The sequence below is a fragment of the Corvus cornix genome, chromosome 6 (assembly GCF_000738735.6).
Source record: "Corvus cornix cornix isolate S_Up_H32 chromosome 6, ASM73873v5, whole genome shotgun sequence".
Lineage (NCBI taxonomy): Eukaryota > Metazoa > Chordata > Aves > Passeriformes > Corvidae > Corvus > Corvus cornix.
Genome location: NC_046336.1, coordinates 17,657,116 through 17,679,169, shown reverse-complemented (window position 1 = coordinate 17,679,169; position 22,054 = coordinate 17,657,116). Strand labels below are relative to the sequence as shown.

Genomic DNA, 22,054 nt, shown 5'->3' with positions numbered 1-22,054 from the left:
TCGTTCTTTATGCAACACTAAAACATTTCTAATTAAACTGATAGTCATGGTAATTAGAGGGTATTTTATTTCATATATATTTTAAGTGCTAAAAGCAACTTGGAAAGTTACTCTTATGAAGCATTATCTTTTCAGAAAAGACAACATACAAGGGTCTAGTAAATAATATTATTTGGAACATATACCTTGAACTGAAGGAAAAGATTGACTTGTAATGGGTACTGACTTCATACTCCACTACAAAAACTGATCAGATCTGCCAAACCATGCTTTTTTTATACATAAATTTATTTAATAACATTTAGTCTCTTTCAATGAAGAAAAAAATCAAGGCTAAGCAATAGAAACTACTGCAGTGCATGGGATACAGCAGACCATTATGTGAGAGCATCAGAGCAGTTTCTACTCCCAGTCCTTCACTGGAAATTGTACAAGCAACAATGTAAAACACATTCCACTTAAAAGAAGTGGACTAGAAAGCAAGCTTTATGATGGCAAGCTAAAAAGGTGAAGATACGATGCTGGACTAAGAATCACTTTAGGACATACCTTTTTATAACAATATGAAATAGTGAGCCTAGTAAGAATAACACACCATGTGTGGGGGTTAAATTGAAAACAAAAGAAATAAATGAAAAAACATATCTTTAAATCCCATTAAAAAAAAAAAAAAAGATGCAAATGTTTCAGCACCTCAGTGCCCTGTAACTTACAGGGAAAAAAAAGGTTACTGATAATTTTCTTGATGGTACACATTTCTGGAGTGCAGAGCACAGCAAAGAACAAAACACTTTAATTTTAAATAAGGGTTGTTCATTTTAGGTGATTTCTTGTGTGCATTTCAAAATCCTGTTTCCATCCTTGAACAAATAATATTTAGGACTACTGACAGCTAACAACACTAGTGTCTACAAAGTACTATTAAAAATCAATTTGTGTGAGTTTGGTATGGATTTAGAGAATGCTAAATGGAGACAAACAAATGGCTTGAGTAGTTAAAAAAAGATGATCGAAGAACACATCTAATGTTCCGACATCACACTATCTGCTGGTGTCTCAAAAGCATTATGCCATGAAGCCCTTAAGAAACCCTTTTATTAGAAATTAATTCACCTTAAAATGCAGCAATCTATAGAACAACTATGAAATAACTTGCAAGATTAGCTATAATTGGATTAAGATGCTATCATTGCTACATTTTATGAAGACAAAACATTTTCTGACAAACATTAAAGAATTGAAGATAAGCCTAATTCCAGTCATAAGCTGCTCCCCCAGACTAATGTTCAGCATGTCTCTTCAGAAGACAACCATTCAATAACCTCCTGATATAAATTTGTATTATTTTTTAGGATTACATACAGAGCTTTAAAATTAGATGAATTTATAAGCGTATTTCTCCCTCTCCTTCCTTCTCCTGAGAAAGCTTCCCCGTGGATAACTAAGCTTGTGAAAAATTCTGCTCTGTGGTTATTTAAAAACATGAAAGATGCAGGTGCTTTCTTTGTATAATCATATAAACATGCAATAATTGTAACTATGCAAAAGTTAAAGGAACACATCCTCCTCCATTTTCTGTAGTTATATGGAAAGAATTAATTTTTTTCAACCTTACACTTTTGTTGCACCAATTTTTTTTAATTCCAAAAATATTCTGGAAGTAAATAGAAGTGCTGCTGGTCTTCCAAAATAGTTATATTGGCCTGTTTTTCACATGAGCAATCATGCTGTGATGCATCCCTCAAAATTCACCACAGTAGCTACCAGAGTTCAGCTGCATTGTTGCAGAGACAAAACTGTGTTTCAGATTTATCAGGGAAATCACACACTGGAAGCAAATAATGATGAAGCCTGTTTCCTTTTTCATACAGAGAACATTCTCTCAGGCTTAGTGCAGGCAGGATAAGGCAATGTTTGCAGCTCTGCTTGGTTTTGTTCCACAGCAGTATCAATGCTATTCCTGCTCAACGTTCATCAAAGCAGACAAGTGTGCAGGGAAGAAACTGATTGTCCACTTTAACAGGATTACCAAAGAACAGACCTGGGGGTCTCCTACTTCCAGCATGAGCTAACTTCTTTGGACTTTAACTATGCAGGAAGATCACTTAAAGTACATGCTATACATATCCATGGGTCAATATACTTCCATGTTTTGTACTAAACTTGCTCAGAACTCAACAGTTTTTAATGACTATTGACTATGGGCTTTCCTACATCGGAGATTTCAGCATTTAAGCTACAAGTCAGACAAATCATTCAACTCAATTGATCTTTCTAACCACTTAAGAAGTTTTGCCAACTGACTCATGCTTGCAGGGATACCCTTCATTAGTGAGGCTTGCATCTTCAAGATTAATTTTTAGTGACTACTCTATTTCATTTCCCTTCGGGTTGCTCAGACCACACATCCGTCCTCAAGATGAATACTTGTGCAGTACCATCGCATAAACAACTGGAGACCACATATTGGCTCTGTATGGTCCCAGCAACCAAGTCATTAATTCAATCCCATTTCAGAGCTAGTGCTTTCCTTCTGAGGACTACAGGACAACAGTAATAATTTCTTTGAGGTCAAGACTAAGTGGTTCTCTTGGAAGGGATACCACGCACACCCATTATAAACCAGGGCTTTCTACTACAGTAAGATTCTAAGAGTTTGCTTTGAAAGAGAAGATGTTTTTCCTGCTGTGTGAGATGTTGCCAACAAAACTGAATTCAAGCCCATTATGCATGAAATTTAAGGGAGAGATTATGGATGAAGTTAACTGGTCAGCTGCTAGCTTGTTTGGGCTGTCGTTTATCATTAGCCTTTTTGAGATGAACTTGAAAGCATCACAGGGCACTGTGTTTTAAAAAACTGAAACAGAAAACAGTTATGTCCAAATCTGTAATTAAGCATTAAATAACTAAAGAATGAATTGTAGCGTGCTTTCCATCTACCAGAGGAATTAAGAATTCACTCTCTATATTTTAAAATTTTACCTGGCAAAATGTTCATACGAATTACAAGTAGTTACTTTGAAAATACTTTGAGTAGTTACTTAAAGAAAAAGTTGTTCATATTTTTTACTGGCAGAAAATTTCACTCCACCCAATTAGAGAAACATGGTATTTCTTGTTTTTTTCTTTTATCACATCTTGCCAACATCTTATGTTTCAAAATAAAGTTGTTCTACCACTCCACACCTTTATTAGGAGCAAGCATGTATCAATAAAAGAAAGCATTTATAAAAATAGACAAGGAGAGCTTCTCAATTCATAGTTCAGCTAATACACATTTACAATATTCATATCAGCCAGTTATCATCTGTATTTTCATGTAATTGCATTTTGTGCTCACAGTAAGTTAATTACATTGAAGTTTGATCCTGAAATCTTTTTTAAAGGAAGAATCCTACTGAAACAATTGAAGTAAAAGTTGAGGCATCGTTCACTGAAGTCAAAGTTACAGCAAAGGGCATCTGGAACTCACCATGACTATTACTACTAATATTATTAACAGCATACAGCAGCATAATATAAAAATAATGTACACAATACATACTTAAAAAGCTTTTTGAAGAGAAATCCTGGTACTTTGAAACCCTCTTCAAATTCAACGTCGCTTTCTTCAGAAAGTTCCTCAGCTGTTTCATGTTCTTTGTCCTTCAAACGTTCTTTTTGCCACTTCCTGGAGTGACACAAGGAGTCAACATTCAATTATAACATGGAAAAGATACTCTATGAAAATGACACTGAATTTTCTATCAGGTAAAAAATCCAACAAAAAGACATGCTCTGATGTCATGACTTAAAATAGTAATCCTTTGGAGGACAGAATTATGCAAATAAATGCTTGAAATATCCAATATATTAAAAGGTACATGTTTTATAGCTACTTATAATTTTCTATAGACAAAAATACTAATATAATGGAATCAACAGCTAACAGCACCAAAAAATCTGTCTACTTTAAACTCTTAAATCTCCCTCCCCTTCCTCCTCCCCACCCCTTGCCAAAACACTGACAAAGTTTACGTATTCCAAAACTATTTAATTTAACCAAACACTTAAATTTAACTTCCTTCCTGTAGAGAAATGCGAAGCAGTGTATAATCTTATACACAAGACTCAGTTGGAAACATCACCACCATCTTCAGGACGACATGCTCGAAATCTGTAAAGCAGTCATTACTAAGAGAATGAGCTTTATGAGGTTTTGAAATTACAGTGTGATTTGTGGTTTGCAGCCTCATCTTATTTGGACTCCAGGCAGCTTAGAGAATTACCTTCCTGTCCCATCATTCCCCCGCTGCTGAAAAAGTACCAAAGGATCTTCAACATTCCAACAGAATTATGAACTTGTGTTTCAGTGGCCCAAACCCATCTGCCTCTAATGGTAAAGTGTACTCTAGCTGGGTATGTACTACTCAACCAACAGCACTTCACTGACAATTCAGATTTTGCTGGAATTCTCTCATGAAAGTGCCATTTACTGCAGGCACACTGAATGTGGTGTATAAATGGACAAAATCCCTACAGAAATTGGCATGGTTCAGAACAGATTGAAAACATCCATATGCTACTGTTCTGGATGCAGTGCAAAAGCACACCTCCACTTAATGGTCTCTGCATATCTGGCAAATTTGTTTCAAAACACTTGTGTTAGGAAAAAGAGAGCAGGGAAGAAGTTCAACACTTCACAGACAAGCAACACAATCATACACTCTCATGAAAGAAAGCTAATTATGCGAGGTTTCTAGATGGACTTTTCAGCAGTACCTTTTGAGAAAATACTTTGAGTCTGTCTTTATGGAACTAGTAACAAACTTGGTATTGTTTTATTAACTGAAAATAAACATCATCATCTCCAAATACACACAAGTTACAATCATTGCCAAGAATGAAAGCACTGAAGAACTAAGACAACACTATGCTGGACAGGTTTAGAGAGCCAGTCTCACTGAAGCATATTTTGATCTCTTAAGTCAAGAAGTCTTCAGAAGCAAAAAAAATAATGATGCAGAGAAAAAAGAGCATATATGGGGAAAAAATTAGATGAAAAAAGACAGTCTTCAGTTTGCTGATTAAAACTGATGAGTTGCAAATGTTTATTATCAGATTCTTCTTATTTCATTATATGAAATCATGTATCTGGTTAAGTAATAAAACAGAACTTACTAAAGAGGTGTCAGTGTTTTCCTCTTTTACATACCTATCCTAACAGGAATGGAAATCTCTACCTTAGACTAGGAGTCTGCTAAATGTTTGACTTAGAAAAATTACACTCATGCTCTAGAGTCTAACAGGAAGATATGATACGTTCTAGAGTCACAGCATAAAAATGCATTTCTTTTTCTTCAGTACTACAATGTTACTCTACCAGGCACAGAGGGCCTTACTTTTCTGAGTTCCAGAAAAAGGAATTCAAATTGACAAATGCTGATAATCCTTGCTTCAGACTGCGTCACTGCTGGAACTGAGACATGCTAGAACTTCATTATTTCATTTGACTGGGTTATGGCAGGACTCAAACCAAGGAAGGAAACTCCTACTTACCACACTAAAATCAAAACAACTACAGATTACAAAGCTTCCAAAGAGACATCTAGGTAAACAATCCATACTAAACCCAAGCAGGGCAATAATTTGTACAAGAGTTTGCTATTAATTTTGTACTCCAACGCGAATCACCGAGGTGAATCAATCAGCCAGCGCTGGAGCAGCAGCCTCCCCTGGGAAGGAGCAGACTGCCCTCTAGTGTGCACTGGGAAAACTGATCCCGAAACAACCAAGAGGAAACTGAGGTTAACTCCGAACTGTCCAGGAATTTAGGCACTTCACCTCCATATAACTGCTACATTTTCTGCAGGAAGTGTGATCGATATTGGGATTTTTCCTAAAATTATACCTAGAAAATATATACATCTAGAATTTGAACTAATAAACCCTGTACTTAATTTTCCTAAAAACCATTTCCTTTTTACATGCTGTTATCTGTTACTTCATTGAAGTACTATATCTCTTCCAAATGTCTAGAGGTTTTTTGCCATCAATTACCAGTTAAAAAAGCAGCAGCAACTTGTTATCACAAACAACTATTCAGTTTCTGAAAGGCTGTGAACTTAATGTAACACACACCATTATCATATTCTACACTGAAACTTCCTTATTTTCTTTAGAAAAGTGTAAATACCCAAATGGCTGAAGCCATGGGAGGACAAACACTATTTCCAAGACCAGATCAGTCTGTTAATCTGGTCTTGTACCTTTCCATGGAAGTCAAACTTTGTAGGGAGAAATAGCGGTAGCTCATCTTTGACTTATAGACACAGTAACTTACTGTCCATTTGGTCAATATATTCCTTACACACATCAGTTAAACATCATTAGTATGCCTAAACAATCAGAAAATAGAGGTTTTACTATATTACCAAAGTCTCTTCAAAACAGAAGCATGATCTTTGAGAAATCTGTCTTATATTGTCCATTGTCACCAACATAAATACAATGCTATCCCTAAAAGTGAAGTATGAAAGCCGTATATCATACAATTAAATTTCTTCTTAATATAAGAATGTATTCAGATTCTAAGCCCATTTCCCACTTATTGCAATACCCTAGAAAGAAATTCTGCACCCAAAACAGTAATAAGCACAATTTGACTTAAAAAAAAAAAAAAAATAGTCAGGAACCAAGCTGAGTATTTAATATAGTTTGCATTTGTGAAGCACAATATGTTTTATATTTTATACAGCTAAGAATCCCTTATAGATTATTCTAATTTGCTAAATTGACGCATACAGTATTACTTTTTTGATCTAACTTTTTATGGTCTATATGGGTGGATTTAATTGGTATGTCCTAACAGATGAAATACATGCAGTTAGTACCACAAGCCTCAATAAGTAAATTAAGACTGATGTACACAATTACACACTTGAGTTTCGAATGAAAGGTGTACTCAGCGAGTGAGACAAAATATATCTTCATTTGTGTCCTGGCTTTGTCACTTTAAAGAACAGTAAGGATGCTTTAAGAAAGTATCTTTCAGGAAAGGTAGTATTTAATCCTTTTTTAATTTATAACTTTGAACTGAGAGATTCAGTAACTCAGATACATCAAAGAAAGCTAGTACATGAAAACTGATCTATGAAAACCAATTTAATTCAAATCAATTTTTTTTATTTGAATCAACTGCTTTGTATACTGACAGCCAAAACTTCCTGCACTCAACTGCCAGGATATCACTTGAGAGACATGAAAAGAAGCAGCTTTCCCAGCCTTGCCTCTGTGCACTTGACAGCAATAGAAGTCAAATACTGTACTCCACAAACGATACAGAATACATAAGAAAACATAGATATGGCACTGATCTCCCATAATGACATGTAATTCCTTCCTTGAAGCAGCAGGCAGATACATACTGATAACTGGTATGGGGAGAGTGTCTCTAAGACTGCTTAAGGTTTATTTTGACTCTGAGCTATTACCTTATACTGACACCTTACTGATGTCAACAGTGTAATATAATAACTACATATAAGCAGAAAAAATTACTTTATACTTATGCTTGGCATTTTAAGACATGCAAAGAAAAACTTTAAGTAATAGAAACAAAGTCTTGATAATCTGCAGTTTCCACATCTGCAAAACTTGAGAATAGTACAAGAAAAACACACAGCAGTTTTCTTGTTGAGAAAGAAAAAAGCAAAAAAAATTTTTTTTCCTACACACTTAAAATGCATTCAAAGTTACTTTTGTTTTGTGATTCTATGTAAAAGAAGTTGAAAAACAGGTCCATTTTCACCCTTTCCACAGTCTTCAAAGAAATTGACTCTGCCATGACCTGATGTGCTGGTTTTGGGTGGAGTAGAGTTAATTTTCTTCACAGTGGCTGGTATGTGGCTGTGTTTTAGATTTGTGTTGCACACAGGGCTGATAATACAGAGATGTGTTGTCATTGCTGAGCAGGGCTTACACAGAGCCAAGGCCTTTTAGTGCTGCCACACTGGTCAGGAGGCTGCGGGGAGACACAGCCAGGACAGGTGATCCCAACTGACCAAAGGGATATTCCAGAGCAGATGGCATCATGCTCAGTACATAAAGTGGGGGAACAAGGAGGAAGGGGGGAACATTTCTAGTGATGGAGTTTGTCTTCCCAAGACACCGTTATCTGAGATGGGGCTCTGCTCTCCTGGGGATGGCTGAACACCAGCCTGCCCATGGGGAGCCATGAGTTCATTCCTTGGTTTGATTTGCTTGCATGAGTGGCTTTTATCTTCCCTATTAAACTGCCTTTATCTCAGCCTATGAGTTTTCCAGCTTTTACCCTTCTCATCTCTCCTGGTGGTGGAGTGAGTGAGTGGCTGTGTGGGGCCTGGCTGCTGGCTGGGGTTAAACCACGACACCTGAGCATTCCACTGGACAAGAGAGAACAGGTTTAGATCCCACCAGGTCCAATTCTGAACACTTCTAGATGAAGATGGTCACTATTGAGTATGACAAAATAGACATTGATAACATATCTGTTGATGGGGATCAAGTCTCTGAGACATTCCAGTACCATCCTAGAGACTGATTACCTAAGCCCCTGGGTTCAGCTGGTAATAGCCAGTACAATGCACAGCTGGGAATGACAACACACTAATTTTCACTGAATATTTAAATTACCTTATAGGTGTATGACAGTATCCTGCTTATTTACCTTACTCTCCATAACCCTGATGGTTCCTTGGTACTGCTCACTATTCCAGCAAGCTATGATTCACCTTAGACATTGACCTTTCAGAACAGAAGATTTTTTTCATCTGGATGTCTACACAGCAACATGGCTGCAGTAACAGTAACTAGAGAAAGGAGAGACTCACGCAAGGGAAAAAACCTGAAATTCCTGATAGCCTAAGCTGAACTCTGCATAGCTAAATTTTACTTTTTCATGTTCCACTGACCACACCTTGCTTTGACTGACTAGGCCAACCTCTGGAAGTAGCCTTTAGAAGGACAGGGAAGAGTCAGCTACTCTCCTGCCTGACACTTCCTACAGACAACAGCTCCTGTTCTAACAAGTCTCTTGTTCTAGAGATGCTCTGCAGTCGTGCAGTTAGCTAATTAGTATGCTTTAACAACATCAATGTAGTTTCCCCTTGACACAGACCAATCTCTTGAAGTCCCATCTCTGAAAAGTTTTAATGTTAAGGAAACTCATTTTCAATCTCTAAGAGTGTAGGACTGAATTCATTGCCAAGCACAAGACTAGATGTTCAGAAGAATAAAGTAATCCTGAAGGATTTTCCTCTGCCTCTCTCACGGGTAAAATATACTATAATCTCACCCATTCATTTGCATTCAAAAGTAAAACTGACATGAAACAAGATATAAATGTAAGCAAATGACAGCACTTCTACAGCATTCTTAATATGTTTCTTAATTCACTACATTTTATTTTCTCATGGCATTTCCCATAATGAGGATTACCTGGGGGTGTCAGCATAAAAACATCAATGTGGACAGCTGCAGCTTAACAGCCACAATAACTGTAGCTATGAAATTTTTAAGAGATGTAGTGTTTTGGTAGCAATTACAGTTATTGATATTTCTAAAATTCATTTAGGCTTTTATTGTAACTTCAGTAACCAAAAGAAATGTAGTCTATGATATGACTTTGCTAAGGATAAATTGTCACAATCTTAACGTTATTAAAAAACGTTTTTGAATGAATTTAAACTGTGAGTCATATTAAAACTTTCAATCAAAATAAATTACTCTTGATGAAAACACTGAATTAAAAATGATTTAATATTGGTCTACTTTAAATGTGAAGAATACAGTTTTATTCAATCAAACAGTAAATATTTTACCGATTAAGAACAATTAATTTCTGTTAATGCATCCAATAGAAAACATATTTCTTTTTGACCCTTTAGACATTGTTCAGATTAGCCTCTTGCTGAAATTTCTATTCAAGAGCAATAAACTATGCTTTAATTTTGAAAAGCAACATCCTGGGATTGCAAACCTATTGCCTTATATCAGTTCCTGATCTGCCTTTGTAACCTGGGATATGAAAGTGAAGTTGGGTTCTTCCTGTGTGAGCTTTTCCACAACTGAGGGCACTTGTGCCACCTCTTCCTCCACAGCAACTCAGGCTTTCACTACAGGAGCGATGGTGGTTATACCTCTACTTCTTGGTTCCTTCTCTGACACAGCATCATTTAAATCCATAAGATTTTACATTTCCATAGAAGTGTAAAATTTGAGCCTCCCAAGCATTAATCAAGTTCCTGTGCTAGGGTTTATCTCTACATCAGTCACCCTTCACTGACAGTCCTAATATATGTTCTTCCTTTCACTCTAGAGAAGTGTTTTCAAGTTCCATTATTTTCTAGAGGACTGTACAACTTCCTGAAGGATATTCAGTAAAGGTAACTAATTAAAAGTACACATGCCATCAACAAGCTGAAGTTTATTATATGAAGCTCAACCCCTATACTAGAAAAGGGACAACAATGCCAGTGGTTAGAGAACAATTACAACAATGCAACCATTTTAGTGACCTTGATCTTTTGACTGCCAGTATGTGCAGAAGTCTCGTAACTTCACAAGCTTGTCCAGAAAGCATTTTAACAGCCTAACAAATTGCATGTCATTTCATTGCCCCTTCAAAATGTTTCCCAATGAGTTTTGAAAAATGGAAACACTGCTCAGTCTTATTGTTAGGAGCTCAAAAACTATGCTAGCAGGAGAGAAAACATCTCAATGGCACACTGTAGCTGCAGAGATCACCAATACAAAGGTTATACAAATTTCATAAATCACAAATTAGCACAAAGTGATACACAAATAAGGACCTATAACTACCAGAAAAATTTAACAGCCAAGTTCTTCTAATTAGGCTCCATATCTGAATCCTTCTGGAATCCTTCTAACTGCCTCATTTCCCTTACTTCAATACACTCCCTAGCAGTCTGTAATAGACATTGTCCTTTGCATTTTCAACATACTAATTTGTTAGCAATACTAATAAAAATGTCTAGGACTAACCTTAGTCTCTGTTTATAATAGTCCACATCTCCATCATCTCTCCATCGTCTCATTTTGTGCTTCCCTGGTGTATCCTCTTCTTCTTCAGAGCTTGGAACGAAGTCAGCATCATTTTCAGCTTCTTTAAAACTCTTCTTCACCAAATGTTTTCTTTTTCTTGATAAATGCTTAAGTTCATAATCAGAATCGTTCTCAGCAAAAGAAGACGCCTGTTCTTCCTCTTCTGCTGCTTCTGGATCAAAGATCTCCTCATCAGGAACACAGTCAGACTCCCCACTATCATCCTCTTGTTCATGCCTGAATTTCTTGGTCTCAGGATACTTCTTTTCTTTTGGAATCCTGGCCTTTGAATGAATCTGAAGGGCATGCTTCTGAAGCTCTCTCAAATGTTTTTTTAAGCGTTTATCTGTTTTGGAGAGGGCTTTGCCATTTTTTTCCTTTGTAGCAGCTGCAGGAGCCACGCACTCAACATCTTTGGCTTGTGCTTTCTTCTTTGCTCCTTTGCGACGGGATAACTTCTTTCTTTCAGATGACAGCTTAGCTTGGTCTGCTAAGTACTTCTCAAAATCAGATGCTTCATTTAGTCTTAACTGTCGTGCCTTCCTCTCTGGCTTCTGAGGTATTTTAGTTCCAAATGGAGTCATCTGACCAGTTCGAATGAGCTCTGCCCACTCTGTTTCCTGAGCAGGCATAAGCATACTGCCAAGAGAAGATGGACCAGGTTCTGCAACAGAAGTCAGAACACAGAGCATGCCTTTAACACCTTCTGTATAACTAAAACACAGGAACAAGGGTGTTAGACACACTGTCAAAATGCAAAGACTTCTGATACAACACACAGCAGCAAGAACTACCATAAAATTACAGTTCCAAATGATGCACGAACTCTAATGTACCACCTATGCTGTCAATTCCACCCATGTCACCATGTTCTGTCCAAGAAACCACTGTGTTCCCACCTCCAGCAACACTGCCCATTTCAATTTTATTATTGATTTTTCAGTCCTACTCCTAAGCTTGAAATCTGACATTTTGATTACCACAACAGAACAGACACAAATCTCGCAAAACACAAACTGTCCTACCATATGCTTCAAAAAAACCCAACAAAAGACCAACAAACAATAAAACCAAACCAAAACACCCAACACCTGTCTTCCTAGCCCATGATACTAATATTAGGATTATGACTTCTAAAGTCAGATTGGCTGCACAGTACTCTGCCATAAAAGAGCACTTTTCAGTGCACTTACAGTTACTATACACAAACTGTAATGGGTGTTTGAAACCAAAGAGAAAGAAAAGCTCTTGAACTGAAGAAGCTGAAGGGGAATTCTGGCCTGAAATCTATTATTAGGCTCCAAAATTTCAAAATAAGTCTATTAGCATTGCCAGCACAGCTTTAAATGCCCCATTTTAAAGCACTGTATCTATCATATGTTTAATGAGTAACGACAGTGAAACCCCTCCACCTCCAGCCCCTCCTACTGGAACTGCTCCATTTCTTATGTTGTGCTCCATTCACTTCTTCGTTACATTTCAACACACTGTGTGCCTGAGTTTTGCTGCATGAACCCATTCAAAGCAGAAGGATTTAAGATGCTTTTTTACTGAGAAAAGTTAACTGAGGCTTTGACTCCTTTAAGTTTTGTTTAATCAGGAGAGCAGCATGAGCTTTGTGAGGCGGGAATCTACTCTAGCCAAACGTGCAAGAGACAAACAGCACAAAGAGTTTTTTCACCCCTGCAAACAACAATAAAAGCCAAAGGTGATGCACAGACACCAATGGGACCCAAACTTGCCCTGCAGAATACTGCAGGTTACTGACTGCGACCAAGCTTAGTTTACAGAGAGCAGAGAGAAAGAACACCTAGTTAAACACTGAGGTAACACATATCCTGCTCTGGAAGAAACCTTATGTTTAATTTAAAAAAAATCACACTGCAGCCTGAAAAGAAGAAGCACTTCCCCATTCCATTTCTAGTGATACTTCCCAACAGTAAGAAAAAACAATTTTGTTAATGCTGATTGATAGCATCCAGCATATAAAATGTAATTCAATCATGATGTTAGTCATCTTTATCAAATTAGCTGTGAAAAAAATGTTAGGATTTCCAATTTATTAAGCCCAATACTCTAATGTGCCTCAGCCATCCCTACTCAGCTGAACACAGATTAACATCCAGTTTTTAAAACTTCCCACATGAATATGCCAAGATTTGCAAATCTGCAGGTGTACAGAATAAGTGTTCCTAACTCTCTCTTTGAAAGCCAACCACTGAAATTTATTTCCTTACTGGCAAAAATCTTACAGCATAGCTTCAAACAAACAAACAAAAAAGGCATTACATAAAAGTAGAACAGAACTTTCAGCCTTCTTCTATACACACCTTCATCTTCCTCATATCCAATCTCATTTGCTTCATCAGCAAACTCTGTTAAACCAAGTATTCCTTGGAGACGTTTTTGTTTTGCTTTTATCTTCTTCAGCTGTTGCTCCTTCAACAATTAGATAAGTAATTTAAATTTTAATCCAGTTTATAAACTTGATAACCTTTTAAACAACACTTAAATCAATGTATTTGCAGTATTTTCAACCAGAATCTCATATTCAAATGTTACAGTATCACACTTGAAACAAAAAGAAGTGCAAAAGAAGTGTCACCACAATATCTGTATGGCTCCAACCCACAGGAGACACAAGATTTTGGGTGTATGATTATCTCACCATATGTGTATAGTAAGATCAGACTGTTTACACACACAAAATTCATGTGCATACTGCATTTTTATGTACATTTCTTAAGGTCATTTTATGAATGTGTTGATTCCAGGAAGCCCATCAAAGCAGATTGCTAAGATGTACAGAGAACACCAACAGATTTGTTCATGATTGCGAGACTGGGTTCATGATTACTAAGCCACAAATAACAGCTCTAAGATTTACTAAGATTTCTTTATCATCCCAGATGTTTTGGAATGTTTTGTTACAATGAAACTGAAATTGTAAGTGAGTCCAACATCCTGACAGGTGTTGGCATACGGTTAAGGGCTAATTTAACAGCAAAAAATAAGTGCAATGACTTCAAAAGATCAATGTTACAGATGATGTGAGAAGTTTACTACTGCTAAGAAAAGAGTTCTTAGCTAATAATTCTTCTGTTACATCTTTTATCTGACTGTAATATCCTCAACAGTGCATCTACTTCTGATGTTATGATTCCTAGGTGTTGCTAATTTTCATTTGTGAAACAAAACATTCCAACCAGTAAAACAAAGACTCAGACAATGTAACCTTCCACATTTGTAACTCTATGCTTTGGAAGTATTTCCTTACCTAGAGAGGCACATGCTTCAGTAAAAATCAAGTCCATTACAAAATGAGCAATTTTTTTTTTCTTTTGATGAAGGACAGTTCACTATCTTGCCCATGCCTTCACGTAGCACTTTTCAAAACACAAAGAGCAACTGTATTCATGTATGGTACAATATAGTATCTCTTGTGTATGCATGTATCCTTGCTACCAGAGTACTTTAGATCATAAAACATGCCCTGTATGTCAGCTCTAAGGAAACAGTTGTCTTGTACCAGTCATCAGTTTCCCATTTGTCTCAATAACAGAAGAATTCAGTCATCTTTAGCAATTTTCTTTAAATACTACAAAAGGAAGAGTACTAAAAAGCACTTTCCATGCAACAAGTAGCTCAAGACCAGATTTAAATACACTGCCTGCCTGCAAAACACTCTTCAAGTTATTAGAACCACTGGCCTATAGTTTTCAAAAGGAGATTTTTTTTCTTTTACTTCAAAGATGGTTAACAACAAACTTGCAAGGAGGTCTGAACTTCCCCTGCAACTAACATGTAAATTTCTTCAAGCAATATGAAAACATGCAGAATAGTAATCATTCTTTAATGGTAACTCTGGTTTAATGTATTCCTTCCTACTACTTCCAGCTATGTTTTTCTAGTCCTTTGCCACTGCTCAGTACTGTCCCCACCACTCTCTTAATAGGCTAACTTATGAGCACAGTGTTATCCAAGCTGCTGAAATTATCAAGGTTAAAAAACTACAAGTGAATGAGTCAGTGGCAAGACTGGGCTGTCTGAGGGCAAAGGACAGTAAGTTTCACAGTCAGGTTTATAATTAGAGGAAGTATTAGGGTGAACTTTCAGCAGACAGTGAGCTGATCAAAGGTGCTGCATTCCTGAGTAGCAGAAATTTCTCTTTGCTGAAATCTCCTCCTACTCACAGCTGTAGAGGTCCATTGCCTACACTACCCTGGTGCCAGCTAGATTGATTGCTCTACAGCTCCCTTAACTCATTACTATGGCAGAAAAAAGCTGCAGCGGTTTCTGACAGAACAATGAGTTAAAGAGGCTCACAGAAGGAAACTGTGTATTGGCAAGATACAGATAATGAAAGAGGATTAAGGAAAAGAACACAGGGAAGGAAGACCATGAGAGCTGAGATTTAGTTAAACTACTGAATCATGCCCTAACAAGGCTTTGTTAATTCTTCAAATACTACTTGGAGGGTTTCAATTAAATTCATGCAAATCAATCTTCTGAGCAGGTCCTAAAACTTTAGTTTTACATCTTGTTCCAAACCTTAGAATAAAAAAAAAAATCACCACTTAAAATTCTTTAAATTAGCATGAAACCATTTCAAAGGAAAGGAACAGCAATTCTAGACTGACTCTGAACAATATAATTAAGAATTATATCACAAAAGCCAAACCTTAAGACAAAGCACGAACTAAGTATTATAAAGAGGAAATTACTGTAATTCAATTACCTTGTTATATTTTTGCCGTTTTACTGAATCTAGTTTTCTGTTAATATTTTTGTTGTCAGCAGCTTGAGGTGAAAGTTCCTCAATAATTTTATTTATGTGTCTCAGAGATGTTGTACATGATCTAAAAAAACAGTAAGATTGCAATAAACTGGTAAATTCCAGAAAGAAAAATAGCACATTCACAATTCAGACAATTTAGAAATTCCAGGAGATTTAAGGTAAGGCTTAAAAAGCTCTAAAGCATATTATATTTAAACAACATTGGAAATACTAAACACTTTAAAAAGTTGTACGTTATAAAATATTTAACTAAATTTTGCTAATACTAAAATTCCAGAAGAAAGAAAACTGAACAACCACTGTAATATTTAGTATTCAAAACTTACAAGTCTGATGATGCCAAACAAGAGCAGTTGTTTTCATTATTCAAGGTAAACAAAACATGAAACAAAAATATAAATGGGAAATCCCATGATTTCATTTGCTAAAATGTTTCTAATGGTTTGATGCCAATATATAAGGAAACCTGTATTTTTTACCTTTTACACAAAAAGTAGATTACAAGATAAAAATGGAACTTCATGAGACAGACTAGCTCAAAGAATTAAAAGCACATCAACATTAAACTTCCCTTACTCACACACTACCATTTTTCATGTTTCCATTTACAATATGAAATTCAAGAACCACTAGCTACAACCTAATATCATGTTTCTGCTGTTGAATTCATTTGCAAGGAAGGAACTGCCTGACCATCAGAAGCAACAACCTTAGGTTTGTTAATTCACGTATCAAAATATTTCATAAGGATGTACAAATTAGAATCTCAAAGCATTACGAAAAAAGTCAAAGAGAACTGTTCACAACACCTGCAAAGCAGCCATTATTCCCCCCAATTGCAAGGAGAAGCACTAAGGAAGTCTCCTCAGTTGTCGGGGAGGAAATTGTTGGGCCACACTTACCTCCAGCTCTAATGTGGATTCTACCACTGTTATCCTTCCTAGGAGACATATTCTACCTGCTCCCCAGCAATCACTGCCATCTTCTCCACTCGCTTTCAACATTTTTGAACCACCCCATCCCATTTCTAACTCTCCAGTCATGCTGCTTTGCAGTACACCTGCATCCTCCTGCACATCTCCTAATTTTGGCCTTTGCTTCCTTGGCCCTCTTGACAGTATCTTCTTCCACAAAACTTTAATTAACAGGACTTCGGGATTTGAAGAGGATTTAACTTCAAACATTTTTATTCTCCTTCTTCTGCTTAAATTTGTGCGTATATTATAGAATGATGCAGCTTCTACTATGAACTCTGTGCCAACTACTCAAAAAACACTTATTGCCTGATTTTTTCTCTAGTCATGCATTCACTGTGCTACAGGATTTTAACCAATTCTATCACCCTTTACCCATGTCTAAGTTTTGTTAGTGCCTCTGCTCAAAGTCAGCTATACCTGTTAATTTTCTCAAAAATCAACTTTCAGATTGTCACATTACATCTTATGCAAACAACGTTCTGGAAACCTGCATAAACTATTTGCATTCTCTCTTGTAAATCTTATTTTACGACTTGAAATGAAAGGTGAAAATAGAGGGGTAAGAAAAATCATAGGATGCTTCTGGAAGAAAAATGGGAAAACATAAACTAATTAACAGTGCTGTGCACCACATAATCTAATTGTAATGGTTATGCTGCTCCATTCTTCCTCTCAATACCATCTTACTCATTATGTTCTTCTGCTCCATAACACCTGAAATTAAATTTCAGTGTTGCATACTTATTTAATTTCACATCTCCACACCCAAACTGGAAAACTAATGAAGTGCATAACATTAAGCATAAGAAAGCTGTGCGAGCTCACACAGGTAACTGAGGCCTACAGCACTCCCAAGCACTGAAAAAACACCATTAATGCAATACAGTGAAACATACCCAGGTAGAATAATTTACCTGCAATAGTCCACACATTAACTCTACAATGAGACTAGAAGCAGAAAGGGAGATAAAATTTAAAAGATTAGCAGCTCCTATTCCTCAAAGTCTTCTACTATCAATAGTATTGATGTTACTTAAGCATTTGATTCTTTCAAGGTGCCATTAAGTACTTCCTACAAACACTTGTGACAAGGGTGTTATGGTTGCAGGACATTCACGAGATGGAGTCATCCAAGTTACAGAAGGAACATAACCCGAAGCATGTAACTCCATCAAACATACAGAATTGAGGAAGTGACACTTTTTCTGACTAACTTTGAATAACAGAGTATAATGCCATTCTCCACTGCCCAGAAAACAGATGCATCTTGGTGAGGTAGGAGACACAGCAGAAAAAGGAGATGCACTCTGTCACCTTGATGCATGACTAGAATAGTCAAATAAGAGCAATGAAGCACTGTCTGATGTGAAAAATATTTTCTTCATTTTTAAAAGGTGAGTGACTCCAAAGAGTACATATGATCTAGTGCTTTCAAAACCTCTTTTCCTCTTTCAGATTTTAAAAACATGAGATACCAAGTCTCACTATATCATCAGTAGCAGAAAGGAACAGTAAGAAAAAAAACCAATTTACCTTAAATCCTCCAGTACTGACTCATATTCTTTTGATGCATTAGCTATTTTTGCTGCTTTAGTTGCTTCATTAATTGCATTATCTACTTGCTGAAGAACTCCTTGCTCCAACACATCCTGGTCATAGACATCAACTCCTAAATCTTTGAGCTCAGCAGCATGTGCACTACATGAGACAGACTGAATCTGCTGCCTGTTGATCTGTAAAAGGGGATGTCCTCTTCTGGGCATCTCCAAAGGAACAGCCATGGAAGTGGAAGCCTGGCTGTCAGAGTTGGGAATTCCAATACTATTACCCGCTCCATTGTCACAAATGCCATTTTCTTGCCCAATTCCCAATTCCTCATCATTATGCAGGCAATTATTGCTTGAAGTAGTGGCAGACTCTTGTTCTTGGATACTGTCTGGCAGATGACTCTTATCTGTTGGCATCCTCTGCTCAAAGGCAACAAAGAAGAAGCACATTATCATAAGAACATTCACACATAGAAAGCTCCTCATGAAGACTGTGACCCCCCCAAAAAGTAAGCAAACCAATAAGCATGTTGATGATAAATTCTTGTTTCAAAACACCTGATAGTCTACTTCTCCATGAGTCCTCCCTGCAGAGGCATCTCCACACCAACTTCCACAATCAAAAGAGTAGCCAAAACCTCTCAGAGACAACTATGTTTAACCCTCCAATGTCTTTCTGACGTTGATATAAAGACAAATAAGACAACATGTAAAAATTACTCTCCTTGCCACATAGTGAACTCAGTCTTGTGTGTCAATGCTCATGGTCCAGAAGACTGTGACATAACAAAAAACACACGCAACTTAACATATCCAAAACCCAAAAATACAACTTTTTGAAACAAGTTAAGGCTTGCCATTGAAAGCACTAATGAGTGTAGTTAGCCATAAGCTTTAGTTTGACGATTCAGCTTTAAAGTGGAGAATAAAGCACCTTAGTTCTCAGAAAATTAATGCTGGACTAACTTACTAAGGCAAGCCTGGAGCTGGTATGGTTCAGCAACCTCTCCTAGCATGGCAGCCTCAGCAGCTCAGCATGGATCTCAGTCCCAGCTCACAGTTTTCTCCCATCCGCTCGGAACACGGCCCGCACCTGCTCGGTCCTGCACTCAGGCCCGGCCCCCGCCCCCTGCGAGGAACCGCGGGGCCCTTTGCTCCGCCTGCACCAAGCGGTGCCGGGGCAGAGCGGGCGCTTCACCCACCTCTGTGTGCGAGCGGGCGCTGCGCTGGCACGGGGCCGCTGCGCTGGCACGGGGCCGCCGGCCCGAGGTTGTCTCCGCCGCGGCGGGCGGCAAGGCCCGGCTGGGAACGGCACGCGCGGGGCTCCGGGAGGCGCCGGCTCCCGGCGGGCAGGGCCCGAGCCGCGGCCCCGCAGCGCAGCGGCAGCGGGAGCGGCAGCGCCGGGCAGCGCCGGGCCGGGCCGCACTGCTCCGACCGGCACGGCTCCGGCACGGCTCCGGCACTGCGCCTGCGCGGCACCGCGCCGTCACTTCCGCAGCGGCGGGGCTGCCCGGCCCGCCCGGCCCGGCGCTCTGCTGCGGGGCTCCCGCCGCTCCCGCCGCTCCCGCCGCTCCCGCCGCTCCCGCCGCTCCCGCCGCTCCCGCCGCTCCCGCTGCCCTTCTGCCCATCCTGCCCATCCTGCCGTCTCCCCGCTTCAGCCGTGGAACTCCCGCATCCAGCTCCCCCACCTTTGGGCAGCAGAACTGAATTTATTGCCTGGCAGACTTGGGCCAACTGTGAGAGCATAAATGTATAGCAGAATACATAGATATTAATGAATAATTCCCAGAAATGTTGATGGCTCTTTACCGGCTTTATTCCGAACTACAATTTCAGGTCCTTGAATGAAGATGTTCCGTTTTTCCATTAACTTGTTCCTGCCTTGTAATGTCTACAAGCCTCAGGAAAACACAGAATGGGTTCTCTAATATTTCTAAGGCCAAGACCCAAAAGGTCATCAGAGGTCATCAGGCAAATAAAGCAGTGCTATGTTGATAAACTCGTTTGTTTCCTTTGCTCTGAAATACACTATTACTGCAAATATCATATTTAGTGACTACAATGAGGAAGCTTTTTAAAATCTTCATTGCCATATTCTAAGAAGGAATGATGTTTTGTAACTGCAGAAGCAATTTAAATGCGAAGCGCGAAGTCTTTCAGTGGACTGAGAAAGGCAGCAACCAGGGGGCATTTAAGGACAGAGCAACACCAAGCTGTTGTCAAAACTAAACTATGGTGTGGAGGGGTAGGCTCTGTTTTCCAGAAACTGGTTAATGAGGGTCAAAAGATAAGTTGTCCCGGAAGCAGAAATAAAGAGCTTTGTATTATTTGCTAGGAGAGAAGTCTACAAATGACAGGCTGCTTCTTTCCTAAGCTCAGGCGGAAATTGAAGATTTTCCTACATTTCCTACAGACTTCTATGGGTTAAGAGATCACTAATGTGAGAGATGGTCACTACTAAGATCGGAAGAAGACTTTAAATATTATTGCTTCAAAGCAGGTACTTGCAAAACAAAACAGTTACACTGTATCCTGACTGTGACTCCAAAGATCCCAGGTAGAGCTTGCTGATAAAGATCCCTACTGTGCTCTGTATATAAGGGCATACATGGGACTGAAGATGGTCTTTCTGGGAGTGTTTGAAACCATAATATAAGAATGTGGGAGTTCCCTTTGGAGACTTATCAATGACATCTGTCTGTGAAGCACCACAGAGCAAGTTCTACAAATAGTCTGGGCAAACTGGGCCAGGCTCACAGCTCGTGTGAATGGAGGCTGTTTGACTGAAGTCTGCTGAACCAGATCCTCCAGCAGCTGAAAATCCATATGGCTCCATTAAAGTCATAGCAGGGAAAGATCCCTAAGGCCTTTAAAGCTTGTTCAGTGGTGGTCTGTCCTTGATACATTTGCAGCATTATGCCTTTAACTCTTCAACCTCAACACACAGTTTTACTTAAGCAAGAGTGATCTATTGTTTCTCTCTGTTCTCAGCCTCACCTGTTGCTTGGAATGGTGCATTACAAAGGCTGTAAAAGTACAAAATCTGTATTATAAAACAGAATGTCTTCAAAATTATATTTTCAGTGCAGTCATTTTCACACAGAAAATTAACTTCTAATGAACCAAAAAATTCAGTTCTGGTTTCAGCTATATATGCATATGGCCTCTGATATTTTCATGTAGCATGTATGCATGCATGTTTATCTTTTACTTAAGCATTTAATTGCATTTACGTTAATTTTGTTTTCCTTTATTTTTCTACATGTAGATAGCTGGTTGCTACAGTGCAGCTACTCTGCTAAACCATTGGCAGTGTGGTTTCGTGGGCAAGACAAGTTCTGGTTGTTTGATCAGTTTCTTTTAATGTTGCAACACAGCCACAGTCTTCACCCCCCTTGCGTGCAAGCAATAGTGATAACAATTCTTACTGGATCTGGTTCTGGCAAGTTTTGATATGCAGATATTACGCTCTTTTACTTGAACCAGCAAGATTGAAAATTTAAACTGTGTGTCTTCCCTTACTATCAGCCTTGTGGGGTTTCTGGGAAGGATCCTGGCAACCCATGTGAAGCAGCAGCTTAGAGCTCAGCTGTTGGATCTGGAAGGATGAGAAAAAACTCAGACTCCCAAGGAAGCTCAAGCAGAATAAC

The 22,054-nt window shown here is 38.3% G+C and overlaps 1 protein-coding gene and 1 long non-coding RNA gene across 4 annotated transcripts in view; one reads left to right on the top strand and one right to left on the bottom strand.

Moving 5' to 3' along the window:
- ERCC6 (ERCC excision repair 6, chromatin remodeling factor) overlaps positions 1-19,716 on the bottom strand; it is a 45,206-nt gene extending 25,490 nt beyond the window's left edge. Inside the window, exons 1-6 of one of the 3 annotated variants that reach the window (XM_039553985.1) lie at positions 19,607-19,716; positions 18,391-18,824; positions 15,821-15,941; positions 13,413-13,521; positions 11,023-11,746; positions 3,545-3,670 (exon numbers count right to left, since the gene is read on the bottom strand). In XM_039553985.1, coding sequence (XP_039409919.1) covers positions 3,545-3,670; positions 11,023-11,746; positions 13,413-13,521; positions 15,821-15,941; positions 18,391-18,821 — 1,511 coding nt within the window. In that variant the 5' untranslated portion in view covers positions 18,822-18,824; positions 19,607-19,716. Of the gene's footprint in view, positions 1-3,544; positions 3,671-11,022; positions 11,747-13,412; positions 13,522-15,820; positions 15,942-18,390; positions 18,861-19,374; positions 19,551-19,606 lie in introns of those variants that run through there. The other 2 variants (XM_010410997.4, XM_019293902.2) reach the window with 2 other exon arrangements.
- A 266-nt stretch (positions 19,717-19,982) lies between these two features.
- On the top strand, positions 19,983-21,479 carry LOC104696601. Its single transcript, XR_002047610.2, has 2 exons — positions 19,983-20,154; positions 20,241-21,479. It is a non-coding gene; the product is annotated as an uncharacterized LOC104696601 (long non-coding RNA).
- Positions 21,480-22,054: the final 575 nt, after the last annotated feature.